The 25,761-nt window shown below is 34.8% G+C and overlaps 1 protein-coding gene across 1 annotated transcript in view; it reads left to right on the top strand.

Moving 5' to 3' along the window:
* Positions 1-25,761, top strand: part of GPR137C (G protein-coupled receptor 137C) — a 63,741-nt gene that overhangs the window by 9,780 nt on the left and 28,200 nt on the right. The window contains exons 2-3 of the mRNA XM_012757954.3: positions 19,289-19,332; positions 20,911-21,139. Coding sequence (XP_012613408.1) covers positions 19,289-19,332; positions 20,911-21,139 — 273 coding nt within the window. The remainder of the gene's footprint in view (positions 1-19,288; positions 19,333-20,910; positions 21,140-25,761) is intronic.

Raw genomic sequence — 25,761 nt, 5'->3', positions numbered from 1 at the left:
TTTCATTTATATTAAGTTTTAGAAAATGCAAGCCTATGGTTTTAAAAAGCAAATCACCAGTTCCCTGGGGTCAGGAGTAGAAGAGAGGATTTACATAAAAGGGGCAGTGTGAAATTAAGTAGATGTGGAAATATTCTGTATTTGTTGTGATAGTTTATAGGTTGTATACTTCTCTCAAAACCCGGAATTGTACACCATAAATTCATGCAGTATGTTGTACATAAACTATACTTCAGTGAAATTGATCATCCCAAAATTTCAGGGCTTTATGTGAAATTTATTCCAAAAATAAAAGCTAAAATGGGGAAGAAATGTAAAAAGCACAGCTCGATCATTTATCAGCTCTGTGTAACGTGGTAAAGTTACCTGGTTATATATTGTTTAACTTTTGTGCTTATTTCCCTGTTTGTAAAAATGAGAATAATAATAGTACTTGCCTCATAGGATTATTGTGAAGATTAAATTATATAATTCATATAAAATCTTTAGAGTGGCTGCATGGCATATAGTGTTGATTGTTAGCTATAATTAAATTTTGAAAAATTGGGATTTTATAGACTACATACTCCTTAAAAATAATAACTTGTAAAGGTTCGTTTAGAAATTTTTAAAACACCTAGAACATGTGTATAGGAAGAAGTCACGGTGGAATTTAGAAAATACTTAGAAGGTGATGATAAAAACACTACATATCAGAGCTTAAACAATGCAACTAAATTGGTATGCAGAGGTAAATTTAGAACCTTAAATGTTTAAGTTAGATAAAAAGCTGAAATTTAACAAGCTAATCATCTAATTTATGTTACAAAAAGAACAGGATAAATCCAAAGGAAACAAACAGAAGGAGATGAATGTAAAAAGTAATAAAATAGAAAAAACACAATAAAGAGGTTTGGTAAACCCAAAAGCTACCCCATACCTTTCTTCATAATCAGACTTCTTCAGAGGTGACTATTTACATATCACCATGTTCTCACTTCTCCACCTACTCTAATCTGCCTTTGTCCCATCACTCTGCAAAATAGCTGTTGCCTGTGGCTCACAGTGACCTTCATGTCAATGAGTTCATTAGATACTTTTCAGTCATCATCCAGATTAATCTCTCAACAGCAACTGACTCCCCATATCTTTCTCCATAGCACATTTCCATTAGCTAACCCAGGCATCCTCAAACTACGGCCCGTGGGCCACATTCGGGTGTTTTGCCCATTTGTTTTTTCTTAATTCAAAATAAGATATGTGCAGTGTGCATAGGAATTTGTTCATAGTTTTTTTAAAACTATAGTCTGGCCCACCAACAGTCTGAGGGACAATGAACTGGCCCCCTGTTTAAAAAGTTTGAGGACCCCTGACTGCTAACACATTGAATCATACACTCCTGATTTTTTTTGCTACCTTGCTAGCTTCTTTTCAAGCTTGTCTGCCTCTATCTTGCCATCAGAAAGGTTGAGATTTCTAAAGACTTAAGCCTAGAATCCCCTCTTCTTCCCAAGTGATCCCATCCATTTTCATGACACCATAGCACTTAAAAGCAGATGATTCACACACCTATCTCCAATCTTAACCCAGACTGCTCTCTGAGCTCTGGGTGTCTAGATTCTACCCTTATTTGATAACTCTTTCAGGATGTCTGAAGCATTCAGATTCAACATGTCCCAAACTGAACTCATGATCTTTCCTCCTCCCTCCCCATCCCTCACCTATCTCTACCAAAACCTGGTTTCCCTCTTTTGTTCCCCATTTCAGTGACTGACACTGCTATCCAGTTATTTATGTAATTCAGAAACCTATGAATGAGGTCATTCTTGATCCTGCCTTCTCCCTCATACCTCATATTCACTCTATCACCAAATCCTATGTTACTGCCTAATATCTCTTAAGTCCATTCATGTCTCCCCATCACAGTAACCTAGTTCAAGCTACTAGCATCTATTGCCTAGTAGATGGCAGTTAGCCTCCTAATGAGTGTGTCTGTATCCTATGGTCCTCTCAGGTCCATTCTCCACAATTTTGCCAGAATTATCCTTTAAAACAAAAATCTAATTATTAAAAACTCCATGCCCAAATGCCTCCACTGGCTCTAGTTACTCATTAGGATAAAGACACTTTTATACATAATACAATGCACTTCATTGGTTCCAGCTTCATCTCATACTGTGCTCTTTCCTCACCACTCCAACCACACTAGAACATTTAGTCCTTTGTGCTCGCCATATTCCCTCTGCCACAGAGCCTTTCCATATTCTTTTCCCACTGCTTAGAATGTTCTTTCCTCCTCCTTTGCTTAGTTAACTCTCAACTCCAGAATGACACTGCTCGAGGGAAGCCTTCACCCAGCTATCCATGTAGATTAGATTCCAAAACTAACAAGGCATTATGCTCCTCTCCTTCATATCACTTGCACAGTTGCAATTTTATATTTGTTTGTGTGATTTCTTTGTGTAAGCTTACCATATTGTGAGCACTATAGGAATAGGGACCAAGTCTGTGTTCTTGCTGTATCCTTAGTATCTAATTTAATACCTGGCGTGTATTAGGTGTTCAATAAATACTGAATGAAGTCCTTATTCACCATATCCAAAATATCGTAGGGGGTGGAATCCCTGAAAAAAAAAAATATATATATATATTATATATATATATAATTTCACAGTAGTACTTCTTTTATCCTTCTTTCCTTTCCCATTTATCTACCTCCTCCTCTTAAAAAAAAAGGAGGAAGAAAAGTGTTTTTGTTAAAACAGGCATCTCAAACTCAAATGCCTAGAGGGGCCTGGATGCTACCTTCTGAGAGAGAATAGGGAGTGATGGTGATAGTGTGAATCAGCACAAATTTAAAGAGGACAGCCACATTAACAGAAATTTAGATTTGTTAAAATGGGAAATCTGCTTTTTAAGTAAAGTCAGGGGAGTCAAATGTTATTAAAAAATACTATAGGCTAACACTGAATAAGGTAACCAAAACATTTTTGTGGATCAGCCCAACCCATGGGCTACGATTTCTGTTTTCTCCTCTTCCTCTTCATCCTCCTCCTTCCTCTGTATTCCTTTAAGGAATAAAACAATAAACATAATCTTGTATTTATAATTTTCATATAATGAAACATAATTACATTTAATAGCTATGAAAGTTGGTCAAAATGAACTCTGAATAATTTGTACCTTATGGGAAAATTATGATGTTGTAAGTGTGATCAAATGTAAAAGATAGTACTGTATATCATAGGATATACCATCAATATCTGCCTTCCTCTCCTACACTATATATTTAGATCAGCCACTATTTTACATTTATTTTGAAGGAAATTTTGCATACTCTTCAGCACCTAGCATTGTTATTTATGTTGTTAATGCTTAATGACTTGGATGGTTGAACAAATTAGTGGTAAAGTAAGGGAATTCAAAAGAAATCTTTCTTTCCATATCCACAAACAAAATCAGAATCTCTAACTTAGCAATGTGGAACTTTTCATTTAATTTGTTTCAAATAAAAACAAACTTTTAAGAAATCTTACTGTTTTAGCTTTGTTAAGAGGTATGTTTAAGGTAGTATAATTTCATCAGTAGCCCTGATCTAGGGGTCTGGGGACCTGAACTCTAGTCCAAGCTGTACTCTACTTGGCTAACTGATATTTGCCAAATCACTGCTTTTCTAGGCCAGTTGTTTACTTTGTAAAGTTATTAGTCTCAGTACTATCTAAGATCCCTTTAATTCTAATATTCTTATACTAATAAAGCAACCTGGATTTTGAGAATCTTTTTTTTAAAAAACTCTTACTTTATTACCTAGGTCTAATACAGTGTCTGTGAATTCTATCTCTGAGATATGGATGCCAATTAAACATAGTTATACATACTATATTAAAAGCAATCAAAATTTAGTTCATTTAAGGGCCTGAGGATCATCTGATTTCTAGAATAAGATGTAACTATATATTTCAAATCTGTATGTTCTCACTTTTTACAATTCAATTATAGTTGTCATTTTTCATTAGCAAATTAATCAGACTCTACAATTTGTTCTTCCTAACTTCAGTCTCTCAGTGTATAGAAATACTTAAGAAATATTTTCTTAAAATTTTTGCTCTTTCTTCAGCTACTACATAGGACTGTCTAATTGCTGATCCAATCATTTGGACTGCTTTGAGGTGATATGGTATACTCAAAGGAGGATATGGACTTTTACTCTTTCACAGCCCTACTTTATGTTCTTTGATTGATCAGGAGCCTCCTAGTATCCTTTCTCTCACTTTCCAAAGGCTTTGTGTTGAGGCTGTTAAGTATCTAATTGGCATTTTTTTAAAAGTATGTTCTGGAAAGAATTGGACTTTTAACAGCAGAACTGACAAGCATTAATTTAAGTCAGAATAGACAGAGCATATATACGTGGCAGTGGCAGGAAATCTTTTGCCCAAAGTAGAAAAAGTAACATGATTACCTGCTAGGACCATTGCACATAAGCATATTTCTTGAGATGAATTAATAGGCTAGAATCAATCACAATTAAAGGCATCTACATTTCTAAATGGGTTGTGGATTTTCCAGGTTATGTAAACTAGAGGCTGTAAGAATACAGTTAGAACATTGGATAGGGTGGAATTATGGAGTTAAGATCTTGGGCACTGGAGTCCTATTCCTTGGACCCTTGGTAACCTTAAGCAGGTTATGTAACTTTTCTGTATTATGGTTTCCCCATCTGTAAATGGACCTAATTGTGCCTACCTCATAGGGTTGTGAAGATTAAATAAAGTAACACTTTAGAAATACTGAAAGTAGGGATCAGAATATAGTAGGACTCAATTGTTAGCTGTTGTTACTATTTTAGTCACACAAAAGAAAATGAGAGCATCTCTAAAATTAAGATTTTCTTGTGTCTGGCATCTTTCTCGTGTATAAACTTTAGACACTAGAATAATCACTTTTTCAAATCTATGGTAATAGACATGATACCATTATTTCCTTACTATATGATTAAGATAGCCTCATAGGAGGCCAGGCACCATGGCTCACGCCTGTAATTCTAGCACTCTGGGAGGCCGAGGCGGGCGGATTGCTCAAGGTCAGGAGTTCAAAACCAGCCTGAGCAAGAGCGAGACCCCGTCTCTACTATAAATAGAAAGAAATTAATTGGCCAACTGATATATATATAAAAATTTAGCCGGGCATGGTGGCGCATGCCTGTAGTCCCAGCTACTCGGGAGGCTGAGGCAGAAGGATCGCTCGAGCCCAGGAGATTGAGGTTGCTGTGAGCTAGGCTGATGCCACGGCACTCACTCTAGCCTGGACAACAAGTGAGACTCTGTCTCAAAAAACAAAAAAACAAACAAAAAAAAGATAGCCTCATAGGTATTATCCCCATTTTTCAGGTGATGAACTGAGGTCCTGGACTTGGTCTAAATCACACTAGAAATTAGAAGAGTTGGATTCAGGTCTTCTGACTACACTAATGCTTTTTTTCTCATGCTTAGAATTAGCAGGTTTTAAGCTAACATTAGTGATCATCATCACTGCTTACCTTCAAACTGTTATTGTCCTTCAGAAATGGAAATGAAAGCAAAGTAAGCAGTGTTCCTTCTGCTTCTTTCTTGCCTGGGATATTCTATTACTCTTTCTGATACATTCTGCCCCTTTTCCTCCCCACCATTATCAGTCAGACCAATATTCTCCAGTGAATCTGGCTCTGTCTCTATCTTTACAAAAAGCAATTCTGCTATCTTCCTAACTCAAAAAGCATGAAAGATTTTATGAAAAGTCAGTAATACACAACAGGGGATTTAGTGTTGGAAAATTTTTTCAAGGACAGCACAGTTTCAGCACAAATTCAATTTAAATCTGTTTTCTGGGAAGTCTAAATCCATACTGTATGAGGCTCAGTTTAGAAATAAATTCTGTATATTCCTTAAACATAAGATGTTAAATTATCTTCAATCAACTGTTGATGGTAAACTAATAAACAGTTCATAGTAATCAGTTATGGTTTGGGGAGACTTTTAATAATGCTCATAAATTTTCCTTCTCATTCACAAATTTAATACATCATTCCTAAAAATTTCTGTTATTTATGCTTTTAAAAAATACTTCTAATTAAGTAAAGGACATGGAAAAATACTAATTGTCTGCAAAACAACACAAAATGAAGGTGTTAAACTGCTTCTCAGTCATTACATTTTATAATACTAAACAGATCATTTGATTTCTGAATTTATTTTTCTTGGACATGTTAATTCTGCATATCTTGAACAGCTAATAACTAGTTGCTGTGACAAATAGATGATACTAATATTAATAAAGCAGTATTTGTCACCTTAAAAGATTTATGAATTAAGGAATTAAAACTATACCATCTAAAGATCTAAATGTACAAATATATCTAAGAAAACTAGGATCTCTGTGATCCTTAAATTAGGAGTCAGGACACCTGGGTTTTGATCCTGTTTGATTTCCTGTGTGTTCCTGGAGAGTACACTTAATCTTTAAAGCTCAACTTTATTATCTATAAAATTAAGTTACTGAACTAACTCTCTAAGGTTTCTCATAGTCTAGGAGAGACTAGGGACAAGCTTCCAGTTGTCCTCTTTCTGTGGAGTCTTGTAGACAGAGCTTATTCTCCCAGCATAAAGCTCACCTGAGCCATGTTGTTGTCCTGGGTTTTTATTGGGGGTCAGTCATAGAAGCAAGGGACATCCATGTGGCTGACCTTAATTACTCAGTCTCCAGCCTCTCCAAAACTCAAACTGATACTGTATGGCCCAAGGCCTCCATCATAAATCACATTGTTAACATAGACTATGTGGCATGGTCCAAGGCCCCCAGGTAAACAAAAATGGTCTTATCAGGCAAGATATTCCAAGGACTTAGAAGGTATCTTAAAGGACCAGACAAAAGCCAGACCTTTCTTTGGAATGTACAGGATTTATATAACTCATGCCTGCTGAATTACTCCTTCACTGCATACCTTGTTTCAGTGAAGTTCATCTTCTAGTACCTTTTTGAGAAAAGGTGCTTGGTAAGCAATTTTTTGAGGGTTTGCATGTCTGAAATATTTTTATTCTACTGTCATATTTGACTCTGATATTAATAGTATAGGCAGATACAGAATTCTAGGTTGGAGATAATTTTCTCTGAGGATTTTTAAGGTTTTGCTCCACTTCCAGTGCATTCTGATTCTTTTTTTTTTTTTTTTTTTTTTTTGAGACAGAGTCTCACTTTGTTGCCCAGGCTAGAGTGAGTTCCGTGGCGTCAGCCTAGCTCACAGCAACCTCAATCTCCTGGCTCAAGTGATCCTCCTGCCTCAGCCTCCCAAGTAGCTGGGACTACAGGCATGCACCACCATGCCCAGCTAATATTTTGTATATATATTTTTTAGTTGGTCAATTAATTTCTTTCTATTTTTAGTAGAGACGGGGTCTTGCTCTGGCTGGTTTCGAACTCCTGACCTTGAGCAATCCGCCCGCCTCGGCCTCCCAGAGTGCTAGGATTACAGGCGTGAGCCACCACGCCCGGCGGCATTCTGATTCTTGATCCTTTATATGTGACTTTTTTTTTTCCTTTCTGAAAATATTAAGTTTTTCTTTGACCCCAAAGATACGTGCATTGATATATCTTCAAATGAGTCTGTTGTCTATCCATTTTGCTGGACATTGAATAGGCCCCTTCAATTTATTAACAGGTATCCTTTAGTGTAGGGAAACATTCTTAACTTTTTAACTTGATTTTCGCCTCTCTTTTGTTTCTGTTTCTCTTTCTGCAGCTCCTAACATTTGGATATTGGGCCTTTTATACAGATCCTTTTCTTTCCTATTTTACATCTATTTGCTCTTCATTTTAGGGAGATTTCCCCAAATTATAGCCCCTTTGACATTTTTTATTTCTACTAGAACATTTAATTTCCTTCCATAAGCTCTTTTATATTCTCTGAAATTTTCATTAACAGCATCTTGTTTTTGTTTCATGAGCCCGTTTTTCTTATCTCTCTGAGTCTATTAATGATAGGTTTTTTGTTTAGTTTTTAATTCTGTATTGTTTTCCTTTTTCTGTATGTTCATTTTCATCTCTTTCATTGAAAACTTTTGAGCTATGTGATTATCTTACACTCTCTGCTCGTAATTAACAGTGGAGACTCTGAGGATGTGGGTGAGACATGTACACTTTGAACTTCACTGTAGGGTGGTCTGGCTGGACCATTTGTTAGGGAACCCCTAATGTTCTATATTTAGGACTTCCTCTTGGACTGATTAGATTCCTCAGGGAAAAAATATTCTAATTTTTCAGAGTGTAAAGGTCAATTGTAGCATGTTGAGAACCTAGTGGAGCAAGAGGTTTGGGGTTACAGAGAATCCCTATGTTTCATGTGCACTGTTTTTAGTATAGTGCCAAACTATCAATTGTGCCTGGCATTTACCTTTCATACTTTAGGCCAAAGCCTTTTCACTAACCTCTCCAGAGAATAAATACCCAGATATCTGCCAGAGTGAAGAAGGAGCATTTGCCCAGGGTATGGACTAGGGAAAGATTTAGGGATTTAACTGCTCTCAAACAGCTTTTACCTACCCTTGTTTTAACCATCCCCCACCTCTCAGTTCTCTCAGAGTGGTAGCAGGTTCTCATGGTTCCCATACCTTTTGAAGATTCTTAAATGTATATCATGTTGGTTCTCAACCTTATCATCACTAGCTTGGGATTCATCTTTCTTGGGTAAACATATATTGTACTGGGGGATCCCAAAGACCACTCTCAGCCTGGATGATTTGCTAGGACTCACAGTTGTTATACTCATGGTTACAATTTATTACAGTGAAAGGATACAGAGTAAAATTAGTAAAGAGTAAAGGTACATGGAGTAAAGAATGGAATAAACCAGGCACAAACTTCCAAGAGTCTTCTCCCAGTGGACTTACACAGGATGTGCTTGATTCATTCAGCAATGAGTTGTGACAACACACGTGAAATGATTTCTACCAGGGAAGATCATTAGAAACTCAGTGCCCAGGTTTTTTTATTGGGGTGGTCATGTAGGTACCCTCTGTCTAACACATACTAAAATTTCAAACTCTGAAAAATAAAGTGGTCTGTGTGCAATTGAATACTTATTTGCATAAGCAATTTAGGTACAGTGAAAACACTCTCATCATTTAGAGAATACTGGGAATCCTGCTGAAAACCAAGTTCCCAAATGCCAGCCATGGGCCAATCTTACAAGCAGAGGATCGAGTCTCAGGCCTGCTGTGTTTCTGTCTTCTAACAATTTATTATTGTTCCTTTCCCATTCTACTCAAATGTATATGTTTATTCCTTTCATGAAAATCCCTTTAGTATTGTTTTAGTAGAATTTTAGATGGGAACAAAATTAGATGTGTATATTCAACATTTACCTGGAAATTCATTTGATTGTAAATCAGGACACTCTGATTTGTATAAAATCATTTTTAAGCAACTTAATAAAACAGGCTGCTGTAAAAAAAATACTTAGTACAAAAAGCTTTTTATTAATAAAATGAAATATACAATAGGCATGGAAAGTGAACATCTGAGATATAAATTGAATATGTCTATTCAATTTATAACTGAAGTTGCTAAAAACATCATATTTTATATGCAGGCAGTAGCAATGGTAAGCTTGGGAATGGTGCACTATTCTCCATAGAAACTTAAGCAATTGATATGGAAACTGGATAACTGCTTCTGTGAAAGTAATCTACTTAGTTGGATATGTATGCCTAACTCTTCACCATGGAGAGGAGATTATGTTTACCACAATTCATTTTTGCATCAATTCTAAATTTTATACAGATATGTTCTCCAGTAAAGTGTCTATTTTAAGTCAACAAAAGTGGGAAAATAAATTTGACAAAAATTAATTCCATAAAAAAGCATCTGTTCTATAAGTATTTCAAGTACTGACTATCTTCCCAGCAACTTGGATCAACATGTCATAGGCGAAGATAAATAATACACAGCTCCAGTGTTAGGACCCTTCTGTCTTAGTCCATTCAGGCTGCTATAACAAAATATCATAAACTGGGTAGCCTATACACAGTAGAAATCAGGGTGCCAGCAGACTTAGTGTCTGGTAAGAGCCCACTTTCTGGTTCATAGACAGCACCTTCTCACTGTGTCCTCACGTGGAGAAAGAGATGAGGAATCTCTGTGGAGTCTCTTTTATAAGATACTAATCCCATTCATGAGGGTGCCATCCTCATGACCTAGCATCTCCCAAAGGCACCTCCTAATACCATCACAGTGGGAGTTAGTATTTCAACATAAGAATTTGTGGGGGACATAAACATTCAGATTATAGCACCTTTCTCAAATCTTGGGATACTTGTATTAAAGTTACATTAGGCAAAATTACACTAAGTATATTTGTAATACTCTCATCTTCCCTTTATTTAAGAAACTAAGGAGACAAATATATGTCTGCATTTTTAAATGGAATCATTTCAGATCTTATATATAGATTGAATATTACAAAAGTAAAGTATGCTAGTTATAACATTATTATAAATCTTTAATAATTCAAAAATCCAAAATTAATGTTTTCTAAATTCCAAAATTATTGTTTTCTAAATTAGGGGAGGCTAGTTTGCACATGGGATAAGGGTTACATGACAAAAAACATTTGGTATCCATTAACCCTTATTATTCTTTATTTTATTTATTTATTTATTTGGAGATGTCTCACTTTGTTGCCTAGGCTGGAGTACAGTGAAGTGATCATATCTCACTGCAACCTCCAACTCCAAGGCTAAAGCAATCCTCCCACCTCAGCTTCCTGAATAGCTAGGACTACAGGCATGTACCACCACATACCTGGCTAATTTTTTAATTTTTTTGTAGAGACAGGATTTCATTATGTTGCCCAGGCTGATCTTGATGTGCTTGCCTCAAGTGGTCCTTCTGCCTTGGCCTTCCAAAGCACTGGGCATGAGCACCGTGCTGGCCTCTTTATACTTTTATATAAAGAATAATATCCTTCTATAATTGGCCCATTTATTCAGTTTTTATGGTATTAAGAAAGACCTGGTAAGATATGGCCCATCTGACATAAATTAACACCAGCAAGTTATTTAGATATGTTATTTCCTATTCTAAACTTCAAAAAATCTGCATAAAGCATGTGTTTATTAAGTTTTATGACTTATCACTATCTCAACAAATGCATAATTTCTTGACATTTTTTATATTACTAATTTTTTTTTACTCAGGATCATGTCCTATTAGCTATATTCTGTAAAATGCTTGGAATCTATTACTAGCAGATCATTGTTTTTAACCTTATTATAATCTAAATGTGATTTAAGAGGCTGGTTATGCTTATGTAATACATTGGAATATATTCTACAGATCTGGGATGGTAGATGACCTTTAATTTTTTTCCTTATCCATCTCAACTTCCTCTCATGCCAATTATCCCATGACCTGTAATCTTATGGATCACACCTCCTACCCTGTCCCCATTCTCTTCTTCATGTGATCCTTTTAAATGCCGTCACTAAAATCAAGCTTTTCCCAGATGACATTTTGTGCCTTTTGTGGGAAAAACAATCAGCCTACTTGATGTTTCCCAATACTACTTATTAGTGTTATACCATCATCATCTCTCTGAAATCTGTGCCATCTGATTAGGTCATCATTGGCTATAATAATAACTTCCACCTTCCTGGATGAATCAGCACTTTCTTCCTTCTTATCTTCTGTGATATATGATCTTTTTCAAAGCCTTATTGATAACCCATCCAATGTCTCAATTCAGTGGTTTCTTGGAGTTCTGAAACCCTCCATTTCTATTTGAGCTACCCAGTAGCATGGCCATACCTTGCATCAGCTCTTAAAAATGGAGCTATTCTTTCTGACTAATGTCTTCTATCTCTTTTCCCTTATACATCTTGAATTCATCCTTTTATAACTGTTTTTCACCCTCATACTAACTTTTAATCATTTTATCTCTTCTGTTCTCCCACTCCATTCTAGTATTTGTAATCCCTTAACTTTTTGTCACGCCAAACTACTCATTCACTGGAGTGAGTTCTTTCTCTACAATAGTTTCCACGTTTTATAGTTCTAGATTACTAAATGAAAAACACAACCTAGTTATTTGAACTTTTTATAATGTGTATACCTAAAATAACAACAGAGAGAGAGTCTCCAAAGATAATGACTTTATTCAGGAATGAGCAGCATTACAATCCAAGATATGGATGCTAAAACAGATCAATGGCATATTGGGGGAGGTTGAGTCAAGGGTAAACTTTTAAAGGCAAAATGAGGAAGGTTACATAAGCTGTTTTGAAACAATTATCCCTGGCCACAAGGATAATAACAAGGGGGGTGTCAGTACAAGGTTGAATAGGCAGTTAGTTCCTGGGAAGACTTCACAGAAGTCTTCTTTGTTTAAGGCTGCAGTGCCCTTTGTGGAAGGTTGTGGTTATAATAGTCCTTATAATAGTTTTTATCATAGGCATATCTTCATGAGACCCCTCCATCACAGCCCCTGACTCCGTTTTATTAGGGTTTGGCATAAGTGACTCTGTTTGATTCTGACAGTGTTCACAAATGCCATCCACTCTTTCTATTAGATTATTTCAATTTCAAAATCATGAAACCTTGCTAACTGTATCTACTATCAATTGCCTGACTTTAACTGGACCTCCCTGCTCTTCAATATATTCTTTTATAACCCTTCTGTTCATGTGTTCCAAATGTTTTCCATATTCCAACTGCTTAAATCTAACATCTCTTCACAGGGGATGACCTTGCCTTCTACTTTACTAGGAAAAAAAATAGAATCCATCTGCCAAATCCTCTCATCCTTCTCCTCTATATCGAAATATCTGAATCCACACTGCATCCAAATTTCTTATTTTAACAAAGAGATATTTTGTAATTATTTTAAATTTTCTGTGCAGACGGCCAAGTTTTTCTTTAACCTGCTTTTCTTCCTTCTTGACTCAAAAGTATGTATGTTTCTTTCCAGGGATAACTTGCTTCTTCTAGAGCCACCTTTAACAATTGTTATGTCTGTCTGTCTGTCTCTGTCTCTCTCTCCCTCTCTTTCCCTCTCTTCTTCTCTCTCCCTCGCTCTTCCTCGCTCTCCCTCACTCTCCCTCCCTCCCTCTCCCTCCCTCTCTCTCTCTCTCTCTCCCTCTCTCCCTCTCTCCCTCTCTCTCATCCTCTCCCATCCTCTCCCTCCCCCTCTCTCCTTCTCTCTCCCCTTCCCACTCCTTTCCCTCCTCCCTTCTCCTCTCCTCCATCTTCTACTTCACCCTCCCTATTTAGTCAATTTCTAACTAACAGATTGCTAAATTAGAAACTGCAAAGGGTCTTTATATACATACTGACAAAAAATACAAGACCTATGGGTCATAGAAAAAGGCCATTTAGTATCACTTATGGCAAAAACAACAACCAAAGAATGTCTCCGAGCTCCAATCCCATAGGGCAACACTGTGAGGGGACAGATGTTACCTGTACATGCAGTAGGGTGTGCTATAAGAGAGGAAGCCTGAAATAAAGAAGAGAGACAGACAGACACATATAGATATACATTGACTCTGGAATGTAAGCAAATCTTAACCTGAGAGAAAAAGGGAGATTTTTTTCCCCTGGAATATCCTCAGAGAGGGAAATGATCTCTATCTTTATTATACTAGTCAGCAAACAAATATTCCTTCTGACCTTAAGGTAAACACTATCTCTGGTATTTAAGGATGTTTGCTATGCAAACTCCTTGGCTCAGAAGACCTAGACTATGCAAAAACATGAGATCATTATAGAGAATTGTATTTCAACATGGGTTTTCCCAGGTTTCTCTTAGCTTCAAGTATTTCTCATATAGTCTATACTTAATGCCTATGTTGTCTTACTTCCTATCAATTCCCTGCACTTCTGCTCAATAATTCTGTTGAAAACTATTCTATGCAAGGTACCGGTGACATACCAGTCGTGGAATCAAACAGTCTTTTCTTAATAATTCCTGATTTATTGCAATATTTAACAAGGCCTATACTTTCTTCCTTTTAACTCTAAACTACTTGGCTGTTTTCTATGACTAATCTGATCATATGTTTCTCTCCTCCACCCAACGTATTTCTTTACTCTTGTGCTTATTATTTGACTATTAAATATAAACATATTCCTGGTTGACTTCTCATTCTACATTTGTTCCCTCAAATGATTTCTACTCTGAGTTTCAGGTGTCAACTCTGTAGGTGACTGTAATTTCTTTCTTACATTTCAAAACTCACCTGTCATTTTTATTTCTACCTAGATGTCATAAAATTTGAATATAAGAATCAACTCTATGACCTGACTTTTAATTCCTTGTCAATAGACCCCTCATTCTATTGGTGTTTTAGATTCAAAACCCGAGAATATAGTTTAGTTGACTCACTCAAATTCGTTTTTTAACTGGAATTCTTTGTCATAATCTAGTCCATTTTCCACATTATCACCTAAGAAATCACTCATAGAATCATATGACAAAATTTGTAGGAGCTAAAGCCTAATTCTTTAGCACTTTATACAAGGCCTCCATGATTGGATGGCTGCTTGCCCCTCCAGCTTCAACTTCTGCTTTATTTCCCACACTGCCATGCCACAACTCCATACTAAAGTACTTTCTTTGACCTGAATTCACTGCTCATTTATTCAGCCACTTTCTGAAAACTTACTGTGAATGAAGCATCATGCTAGGCCCTAAGGGTATAAATCTGAGTAAGTTATGGTCTTAAGAGAAAAATAAATATGTAAATAAATGCCAAGTGTGATTAGTAATGCAAGGATACAAAGTGGTTTCTCTCTCCCTAAGACATTTAACCTGAAATTGTAAAGGATGACACTCTAGTAAAGTTTTGAAGGATGAATTGGAATTTGTTATATGACCATAAAAAGCATATTCCAGTTAAAGTACAAATATGTACAAAGGCACATAAATATGAAATTGAACTACTTTAGGTTGGGCACAGTGGCCTATGCAGTGGCTTATGCCTGTAATCCTAGCACTTCGGAATGCTGAGGCAGAAGGGTCAGTTGCGGCCAGGAGTTCAAGACCAGCCTGGGCAACATAGCAAGACCCTGTCTTCTCTACAAAAAATAATAAAAATTAGCCGGGCATGGTGGCATGTGCCTATAGTCCCAGATCCTTAAGAAGCTGAGGCGGGAGGATCACTTGAGCCTTAGGAGTTCAAGCCTGCAGTGAGCTATGATGGTGCCACTGCACTCCAGCCTGGGGAACAGAATGAGACCCTGTCTCAAAAGGGGGAAAAAAAGGAAAGAAGGAAAGAAAAAGAAATTGAACCACTTATTTGAAGAGTTGTAAATAATTCAGGACAACCAGATCATAAAATTGAAGGTGAAGATAAAAGGATATAAGGATGGGAAGGTGGGGCTAGATAATAAAAGACCTTTTATGTGTTTAATATTAAAGGAGTGTGGACTTTTTTCTGGAATGGTATGATCAGATTTACTTTTTAAAAAGAAACTATTCCATCATCATAATTTATCCAAGCAAGAATCATCGATAATAGTAAAAACTAGTGTATGAAAGTTTGAAGAATAAGATATTTACATAGTCTCTAAATATCTTCCCACATATTAATTACAATGGGGAAAACTCTATAGATACCACCTTAACTGATTGACCTAAATTAACCTCACAGTAATAGGACAAATCAACATCATGAACCTCCTGATACAGTGCATTGAAAATAATGCAGCATTATCCCAAATGGTACTCCTACCAAAAGGCATAACCTGAGTCTAATCATAAGGAAACCCTACAAGATCACTGCTCTGTACTCTTTGAATATCACAAAAGACAAAAGAAATGAAGATTAAAAGAGACTAAATACACATGAAATCTGTGTGTAGTGCATAATCCTGGATTTCTTCCCATGAAGAACTTCATTGGGATGATTGGCAAAATTTGAATAAGGTCTGCAAAATACATAATAGTATTGTGAAAATATTTAATTTTGTGATTTTTGTAATTATACTATAGTTACATAGGAGAATTATCTTTTTTAAGGAAGTATCCATTGAAATACTTAGGGATAAAGAAGCATGATACAACTTACTCTCATATGATTTTTCAAACTCATATAGAGAACACCAATGTTCATAGCCAAAAGGTAGAAACTATCCAAGTATTCATCAATGAGTAAATGGCTAAAAAACATATATTTATTGGAATAATATTCAGCCTTTAGAAAAGACATTTTGACACGTGCCTAGAAGCATCAATATAGATGAAACGTGAAAACATGCTACATGAAAGTCTCAAAAGGACAAATATTTTATGTATTTACTTATATGAGGCACCTAGGGTAGTCAGATTCATACAGACAGAAAGTAGAATGGTGGTTGCCAGACGGTAGGAGAGGAGGGAGTTGTTATTTAATGAATGGGTACAGAGTTTCAATTTTGGAGGATGAAAAGGTCTGGAGATGGATGGTGGTGATGGTTTCACAGCTATATAAATGTACTTAATGTTACTGAACCATACACTTAAAAATGGTTAAAATGGTAAATTTTATGTTTTACATATTTTAGCACAATTTAAAAAATAAAATCATATATTGAGAGGTGGGAATAAAGGAAAAGTGAAATGAACAGTTACCTTCTAAACATGTGGAGGGAGTTAAGAATGGAAACAAACAAATTAAAAAACTGTTGTATTGTCATGCTGGGAAATCAGACTTATGGGGGGAGGGCGGAAAGGGCATTTATTGAAACCTTAAAATCTGTACCCCCACAATATGCCGAAATAAAAAAAAAACTGTTGTATTAATAATAATCCACTTGGTAGTGGAGACAGTGAAAATGGATACATCTGAGAATATATAAGTAGTATAGTTTAGAAAGTGATGGTATAATATTTTAGACTCCTCCATGACATTCAGCTTCTGTTCGACAGTGGTATTGTTAACCAAAATACAGTCACTTGCCATATAAGATTTTAGCCAACAATGGCCTGCTTATAAGACAGTAGTCCCATGAGATTATAATGGAGCTGAAAAATTCCTATCTACTAGAGACATTGTAGCCATTGTAACATTGTAGTGTAACACATTACTCATGTATTTGTGGTGATGCTGGTGTAAATAAACCTGTGCTTCCAGTCACAATACTAATAGCACATACAATTATGTGTAGTGTATAATACTTGATAATGATAATAACTATTACTGGTTTATGTATTTACTATACTGTAGTTTTTATCATTATTTTAGAGTGTACTCCTATGTATTAAAAAAAAAAAGTTAACTGTAAAGCAACCTCAGGCCCTTCAAGAGGCATTCCAGAAGAAGGCATTATTAGTATAGGAGATGACAGCTCCATGCTTGTTATTGCCCCTGAAGTCCTTCCAGTTGAGACAAGATGTGAAGGTGAAAGACAGTGATATGGACAATTCTGACCCTGTGTAGGTCCAGGCTAATGTGTGGTCTTTAGTTTTTAATAAAAAAGCTTAAAAAGTTAAAAAAAAATTAAATAGAGAACAGCTTATAGAATAAGGATATAAAGAAAGGAAATATTTTTATATAGCTGTACAATGTGTTTATATTTTAAACAGTGTTATGAGAGAGTCAAAAAGTTTTTAAAAATTAAAAAGTTTAGAAATTAAAAAAGTTATTGTAAGCTAAGATTAATTTATTATTGAAGAAAAGTTTTGTAAGTTTAGTATAACCTAAATGTACAACGTTTATAAGGTCAACAGTAGTGTCTAATAACGTTCTAGGCCTTTGCATTCACTCACCACTCACTCACTCACTCACTGACCCAGAACAACTTCCAGTGTGGCAAGCTCCATTCATGGTAAGTGCCTTATACAGGTGTCCATTTTTTATCTTCTACATCATATTTTTACTGTACTTTTTCTATCTTTAGATACACAAATACTTAACTATTGTGTTACAGTTGCCTACAGCATTCGGTACAATAACATGCTGAACAGCCTAGGAGCTTAAGTGTGTAGAAAGCTATACCATCAAAGTGTGTGTAAGTAAGAGCTCTGTGATGTTCACACAGTGACAAAATGGCCTAATAACGTGTTTCTTAGAACGTATCCCTGTCATTAAGCATCACATGACTGTACAATAGATATGAGTAGATGCACAGGCTTCTATCTTTGCCTGAGCATTTAACACACATTTACCCTTCATAACTTGGCTCAAATGTGACATCCTTTAAGAAGTCCTCCTTGGTTCTTTGCACAGTCTTTCTCCTTGCCTCTTTCCCTTTCCTGGAATGAATTAGTCTTTCTCTCTTCCCAAATTTTGTGATAGCATCTTTTGCATTTATAGCACAGTGTGTCAAGGTAGATTCTAAATATGAGCTCCTTGAGTGCAAAGACAGTGGTCATGTTTATGAAACCATGGCACCTTTCATAGAGTATGGCATATAACAGGTGCTCAGTAAATGTTTGGATGAAATCAGTAAGTTACCAAGTACCTACACTATTTTTATTCATAATGTACTTTCCTCTTTCTTTCCAGGTCCCTGAAGTTCATACCTTTCTCCAGTAGTCTTGTAACTGGTCTTTCTACTTCTATTCTTTAGTTCTTCTGTAGTAGCCTATACATTAAATGAAATTCCATATTTTGGAGTACCTGTATAAAAACCTTCAACATCTTCCCATTGTCTAAAGAATAAAGTTTAAGTTCATCAGTGAGGACTTGAGACCCCTCACACTATGCTCTCAGAATATACCATGTTTATTTCAAATTCTATTATACTTACCTACCTGCCTAACTTTATTCATGTATTTGAGCACCTGCCTTTTTGCAAGGCTTTGTGAAAGAAGTTTCCTAAATATGATATATGCTCATTCTCTTTATGTTCACTTTTTGGTTCCTTGTTTCCTTTTACTACTTCATTTCATCATAAGAAAAAATAATCTGTGTAGAATACTCAGCCATGTTCATATGTAAGGGACAAGTTCCATTTTAAGACAAAGTATGAGTAATATAATGAAATTTAGGTAGTTGGCAAGCCATCCAACACAATGTTTAACATCCATAATAAAAGTTCAATAAATGTTTAAATTAAATCTGTTTAAATTTTTAAAGGTAGAAATTGAATTTTAAGACTATAACAAAGAAACGTATTGATTTATTGTTTTAAGCCTTTGGAAACCTATTTTTGCTTCATAGTAATTCAACTGTTAATATTTGAACTTTACTTGCTATCTATTATTTTTTATAGTTTTATCACTTTGAAACAAAGTCAAAACATATGTAAGAATACTGTATTACACATGTTTTCAAAACTTTTTTTTATACTCCTATTATAGGTTATCTGTAAAGTCAGATGTGCCACTGAAATTGACAAACACAAGTAAGTTTTATGAGTATCTGAATTTTTATCTAAAAGATCTAAAGCATTAACTTATTAATATTAATGATTAGTACCTATAAGATTTAAAAAAATTTTTTTACAGTAGACTTCTCAAGGTAGGAAGGAGTGGTTGTTGAAGGGGCCTTAGCAGTTTTCTAGAAAATCCAAATATTTAGATTGGTTCAAAGGAAATAAATTTAGTAGCCCACATTTCTCTCCCTTTAGCCATACTGCTGATTAATACCTTTTTTTTTCTGCTCTGCACTGTCCCACTTCAGATCTCAGATGTAACTTCATAGATGTATATTTACCAAAGTTAAATTATGCTGTGTAGAATGAGAATGTATAGTATAGTTCCTTGAAATAAGTAATATTTCAGTACTGATTAATTTCAGAAGTGAGAGTACTAAGCTATAGAGTCATATAAACTTGGGTTTCGGACCCAATTTTCCCACTAACTTGCTGACTATGCCCCTCATATATCTTCTACATGTTTTGGTTTCCTAAACTATTCTAATTCCCTGGATATATAATTTCTATTAATAGGTCCTTTTGGATTTCAAACTATATAATTATTTTTATTATTTAATCTGAGAGAATACGAAAACCTAACCTTTTCAAACTAAAATCTTTGTACTTTTCATGTACACTTAACAGTTTAGTTTGCTTGTTACAGATTACACATTATCTTCAATTTACTTCATGTAAACCATTTTCAAATGCAGAGACTTTGTGATTCCCACTATTGAAAGTGATCCAAAATACAAGATATCAGGATGCCAGATGAAATTTCTAGATCATATTATTTAATATGGGAGTATATACTTATTATAACTATGATTACTTTCCTATAGACAGCTGTTATTGCTGTTTGAAACAGATAACCACATCTTACCTGAAGAGTTTTTATGAGGTAGTCTAATTTTTCTTAGGGGGAAGAGGTTAAGCATTTCATGTGCAGAGTTGCTCTGTATATGTAGTAAATGTGTAACTTTATAAGAAGATGAGATATTGATGAGGGCTTGAAACTCTACATATACTATGCCTATGTTCTTCTTTAGTCAATGTTTGCTATAAATAATCAGAAGTTCCTAAGATTGAACATTGCTTAAAATGTGTTTCCCTTACCTCATAAAAATTAATATTAGATGATCAGTATAAATTTAGATATAGTATATTATTTTTTCAGGCAAATTATAAAAGCCTGGTAATTCTTGCAATGAAAAGGTCAGTAGAAATATGTATAATAGTTATAAAAATGAAAAATTCAGGATTATTTGAAATAATGTTAAAATAGTCCTCTTATTCTTCTGGTAAAGGTAACTGAATTCAAGTTAATGTGAGATTATTTCTGAATTAATGTTTAAAAATCGGTGCCATTTTAAGATGGTTTAGATACTAATTTCTTAGCAGCAAAGATAGCCCAATAAAACTCTGAGATTATTAAATTTGTATTTTATGAAATTATAAACATTTTAAACTGAAGGAATTCTTGTTTCTAAAATAAAACACTAATTTAAAATTAAATTTAATTTTTCATTAGTTTTACAATCATCTAACAGACTTTTTTTCTTTCAGAATTCTACTGCATTTGGGCTTTATATTGGCAAGCCTTCTCTTTTTAGTGGTGAACTTGACTTGTGCAATGCTAGTCCACGGAGATGTCTCAGAAAATCAGTTGAAATGGACTGTATTTGTTCGAGCATTAATTAATGATAGCCTGTTTATTCTTTGTGCCATCTCTTTAGTTAGTTACATATGCAAAATTACAAAAATGTCATCAGCAAATGTCTACCTCGAATCAAAGGTAAGTATATTTCTTAAATTTGTACTTAAATCTAATTTCAAATCCTTATCCTATGAACCATATTTTCATGGAAAGTTTATGTTGCTATTTTTTTTTTAATGAGGTCTCACCGTGTTCCCCAGGCTGGAGTGCAATGGCTATGCACAGGCATGATCATAGTCTAATATAGCCTCAAACTTCTGGGCTTAAACGATCCTCGTGTCAGCCTCCCAAATAGCTGGGACTACAGGTGTATTGTATTCTTTTAAAGTATCCTAAATGACTGGTACATTTTTTGAGCATGAAAGAATAGTCACTAGAAATTTAAAAGTATTCAAAATTTTTCAAATGCAATGGCTTCAATATAAAAGAAAAAAAAGAAGAATTAAAAAATAAAAAAAAAATTTGGCCCTTAATAAACAATGTTTTTTTAAAAAGAAGCTTATACTAGGCATATTGTATTTTCTGTGACTCTGCATTAAAGGCTAATTAAATTAAATAAATCAGAATTTATATGAAAGGATCAAAAATAGTCTATTATATAAAGGTGCACTAATAACTTAAGATTTTGCCCAGTAAGGATGGTGGTATTGCCTAAAAAACGAATTTATCAGATTATGTCTATGTACACTTGGGTCACCAATGTTAAGGTCTCATTTAGGTAAAGTAGTGTTTATTCATATAAAGGTTTAGAAAATGTTACTTCACCCTATAATGTGAAGTCCATATGATATTTGAAATAACTGATCATGTAGCTAAATTTGTGAATGCCTTGCTGTTCCCTTTCCTTATGCTTTGGATCAACAAACAGAAGCCAAATGTTAACCCCTTAATAAAGAACCATGGAAGTTTCTACTAGTCTTGATTGACAGTGTGGTTGAGCAGTAAACTGATCATCACAGTGTATGTGTGGCATTGAGTGTAGGGGTGTAGATATGTGGATACTGGGTGTGGGTGTATACCTACACACACTTTTACCATCACCTGCCCAGGAAAGCATGCTTTAATTTGGCATCATTGCCTATTCACTGAAATTAAGCAAGATAGTATCTTAAACAGTTAAAACAGTTCTCTAAAATATTTTTAGACCTCTATATTGTCATTATCTTTAATATAGTCCTGGTAGAGTAAGGTGCTATAATTAAATATATGATAATCAACTTGTCCCTTAAATTTAGACAGAGATTTTAATTTTACTTCTTAAACATATCTCAGTGGAATGTTATTTAAAAAAACTACATAGCAAGGGAGAGAAAGAAGAAAGACAGAGAGTCAGACTTTCAAAGTTATTCATCTTACCTGTTAAACTGTTTTATTTAACTTCTAAAGGGTTCTTAAAATTTAAATATTTTAGCTAATTCAGGCTTCAGTTTGTTACGAATAATGTTGTCACTGTTATGATTCATATCTTTTGGTGATAGCAATAACATCTTTACTTAATATAATAACATCACCATAGAATTTATACTTCTTGTCTAGGGATAAAGCATAAACAGATGTGGTTAAATTTAAAGTGCTTGTTCTTGGCCATGGGTTGTGGCTCACGCCTGTAATCCTAGCACTCTGGGAGGCCGAGGTGGGCAGGTGGCTCAAGGTCAGGAGTTCAAAACCAGCCTGAGCAAGAGCAAGACCCTGTCTCTACTAAAAATTGAAAGAAATTAATTGACCAACTAAAAATATATAGAAAAAAATTAGCCGGGCATGGTGGTACATGCCTGTAGTCCCAGCTACTCGGGAGGCTGAGGCAGAAGGATTGCTTGAGCCTGGGAGTCTGAGGTTGCTGTGAGCTAGGCTAATGCCACAGCACTCTAGCCTGGGCAACATTGAAACTCTGTCTCAAAAATAATAATAATAATAAAGTGTTTGTTCTCTAGGTACCTAGTAACTTTCTAAGTTTAGTTTTACTTACTGTGAAATAGATAATACTCTGAATATAGTAAAGTTGCCAATTTGAGAAGAAAATTTTATCTGATAAATCTTCCAGAATTATTTCAAACATCTTCCCCTTACTATCATATGAAAGGTATTCACTTTTAATTATTTAAAATGCCTTAAACTTAAAAGCTGCATGGATTCAGAATTATCTAGGAACACTACAGAGAGACATATTCAGATAGATACCTATAAAGGGAGATGAGATACTAGATGATTTGTGTTATATTGTACTGTTATGCAGTTCTTTATCTTCCTAACTATGTTTTAGACTTCTTCATTCAAAGACATTGTCATCTTGCTTTCATGTTCTCCAGTAATGGCCATTCCTTTTATTCAATCAGCAAATGTTTGTTGAGCCACCTACCTTTCTCTTTCAAACTGACCCTGTATCTTGCTATCCCTAACAGCATTTCCTTAAAGCTCAGACTTTAGTCTTCTCTTTTCCTCTTTTTATTCTTCCTTCCTTCTTTTCATATTCTGTGATAATAAAATCCTCCATAATTTGTCTCAACCAAATCTTACTGTATTTGCAAATGACACACAGTATGCCTGTCTCTATATCTTTAGACTATTTCATCATCCAGGAATGCGTTTCCCCCTCCCAGAGCTCTCTACCTAATTGCCCATATCTTACCCAACTTTAAACAGCTAACTCCAATGTTTCCCCTTTTCATGAACTCAATTTCATCCCTTCTCCCTCAACTCTAAAATAAAATTCAGAAATGATTCAATATCTGAATTATCTCAAAAATGTATTTATTCCTCTGGGGACACTTACCAGTTTATAGTAGGTAACATTTGTATGTGCATGTTTAATTTTTCTTTTTTGTATTTTTTATTGATCTTTCATAGTTGTACATATTTGGGGGGTACATGTGATATTTTGATACTCGTATACAATGTGTAATGATCAAATCAGAGTAATTGGGATATCCATCACCTCACACATTTATCTTTTCTTTGTGTTGGGAACATTACAATTCTTCCCTTCTAGTTATTTTGAAATATACTATAAATTGTTAACTGTAATTTCTCTACTGTACTATCAAATGCTAGAACTTATTCCTTCTAACTGTATTTTTGTACCTAACTCCTCTTCATACTTCCCCTCCCCCTTTTTCCTCCCAGCCTCTAGTAACTATCATTCCACTCTCTTCCTCCATGAGATCCACTTTTTTAGCTCCCACATATGAGTGAGAATATATGATATTCGTCTTTCTGTGCCTGGCTTATTTCACTTAACATAATAACCTCCAGTTCCATCTATATTTCTGCAAATGATAGGCTTTCATTCATTTTTTATGGTCAAATAATATTCCATTGTGCATATATACCATATTTTCTTTATTCATCCATTTATAGACAGTTTGATTCCATATCTTGGCTATTGTGAGTAGTGCTGCAGTAAACATGGGAGTGCATATATCTCTTCAATATACTGATTTCTTTTCTCTTTGATATATACCCAGCAGTGGGATTGCTGGTTTATATTGTAGTTCTATTTTTAGTTTTTTGAGGAATTTCCATACTGTTCTCCATAATATTTGCACTACTTTACATTCCCCCCAACAATGTACGAGTGTTCCTCTTTCTCCATATCCTTGCCAGCATTTGTTATTTTTTGTTGTTTTGATAATAGCCTTTCTAACAGGGGTGAGATGATATCTCATTGTGGTTTTAATTTGCGTTTCTCTGATGATTAATGATGTTGAGCATTTTTTCATATACCTGTTGGCCATTTGTATGTCTTCTTTTGAGAAATGTATATTCAGATCTTTGCCCATTTTAAATTGGATTATTGATTTTTTTTTTTTTGCTACTGATTGAATTCCTTACATATTCTGGTTATTAATCCCTTGTCAGATAATTTGCAAATATTTCCTCCCATCAATAGGTTGTCTCTTCACTTTGTTAATTGTTTCCTTGGCTCTGTGGAAGCTTTTTAGCTTGATGTAATCCCATTTGTCTATTTTTGCTTTCACTGCCTGAACTTTTGAGGTCTTACCCAAAAATTTTTTTCCCAAACCGATGTCCTGGAGTATTTCTCCAATGTTTTCTTCTCATAGTTTCATAGTTTTAAGCATTACATTTAAATCTTTAATCTATTTTGAGTTGATTTTTTTATATGGTGATGAAAATCTAGTTTTATTCTTCTGCATATGGATATCTAGTTTTCCCAGCACCATTTAAAAGAGACTGTCCTTTCCCTAATGTATGTTCTTGGCAGCTTTGTTGAAATTGAATTGGCTGTAAGTGCATGGATTTATATCTGGGTTCTAATTCGATTCTATTGGTCTGTGTGTCTGTCTGTATGCCAGTACCGTGCTGTTTTGGTTACAATTACTTTATAGAATAACTTTTTATTTTTAGATATAAATTTTTTAATATTTTAAATTATTATAGAATAATTTAAAGTCAGGTAGTGTGATCCCTCTAGCTTTATTCTTTTTTTCTCAGGATTGCTTTAGCTATTCAGGATCTTTTGTGATTCCATAGTTATTTTAGGATTTTTTTCCTATTTCTTTGAAGAATATCATTGGTATTTTGATAATGATTGCATTGAATCTGTAGATTGCTTTGGGTAGTATACACATTTTAACTATATTAATTTTTCCAGTCCATGAGAATAGGATGTCTTTCCATTTTCTTGTGTGTCCTCTTCAATCTCTTTCATCAGTGTTGAATAGTTTCCATTGTAGAGCTCTTTC

This window comes from Microcebus murinus, chromosome 6 (genome assembly GCF_040939455.1).
Source record: "Microcebus murinus isolate Inina chromosome 6, M.murinus_Inina_mat1.0, whole genome shotgun sequence".
Lineage (NCBI taxonomy): Eukaryota > Metazoa > Chordata > Mammalia > Primates > Cheirogaleidae > Microcebus > Microcebus murinus.
The sequence above is the reverse complement of the archived record's forward strand: the minus strand, read 5'-3'. Positions and strand labels throughout refer to the sequence as shown.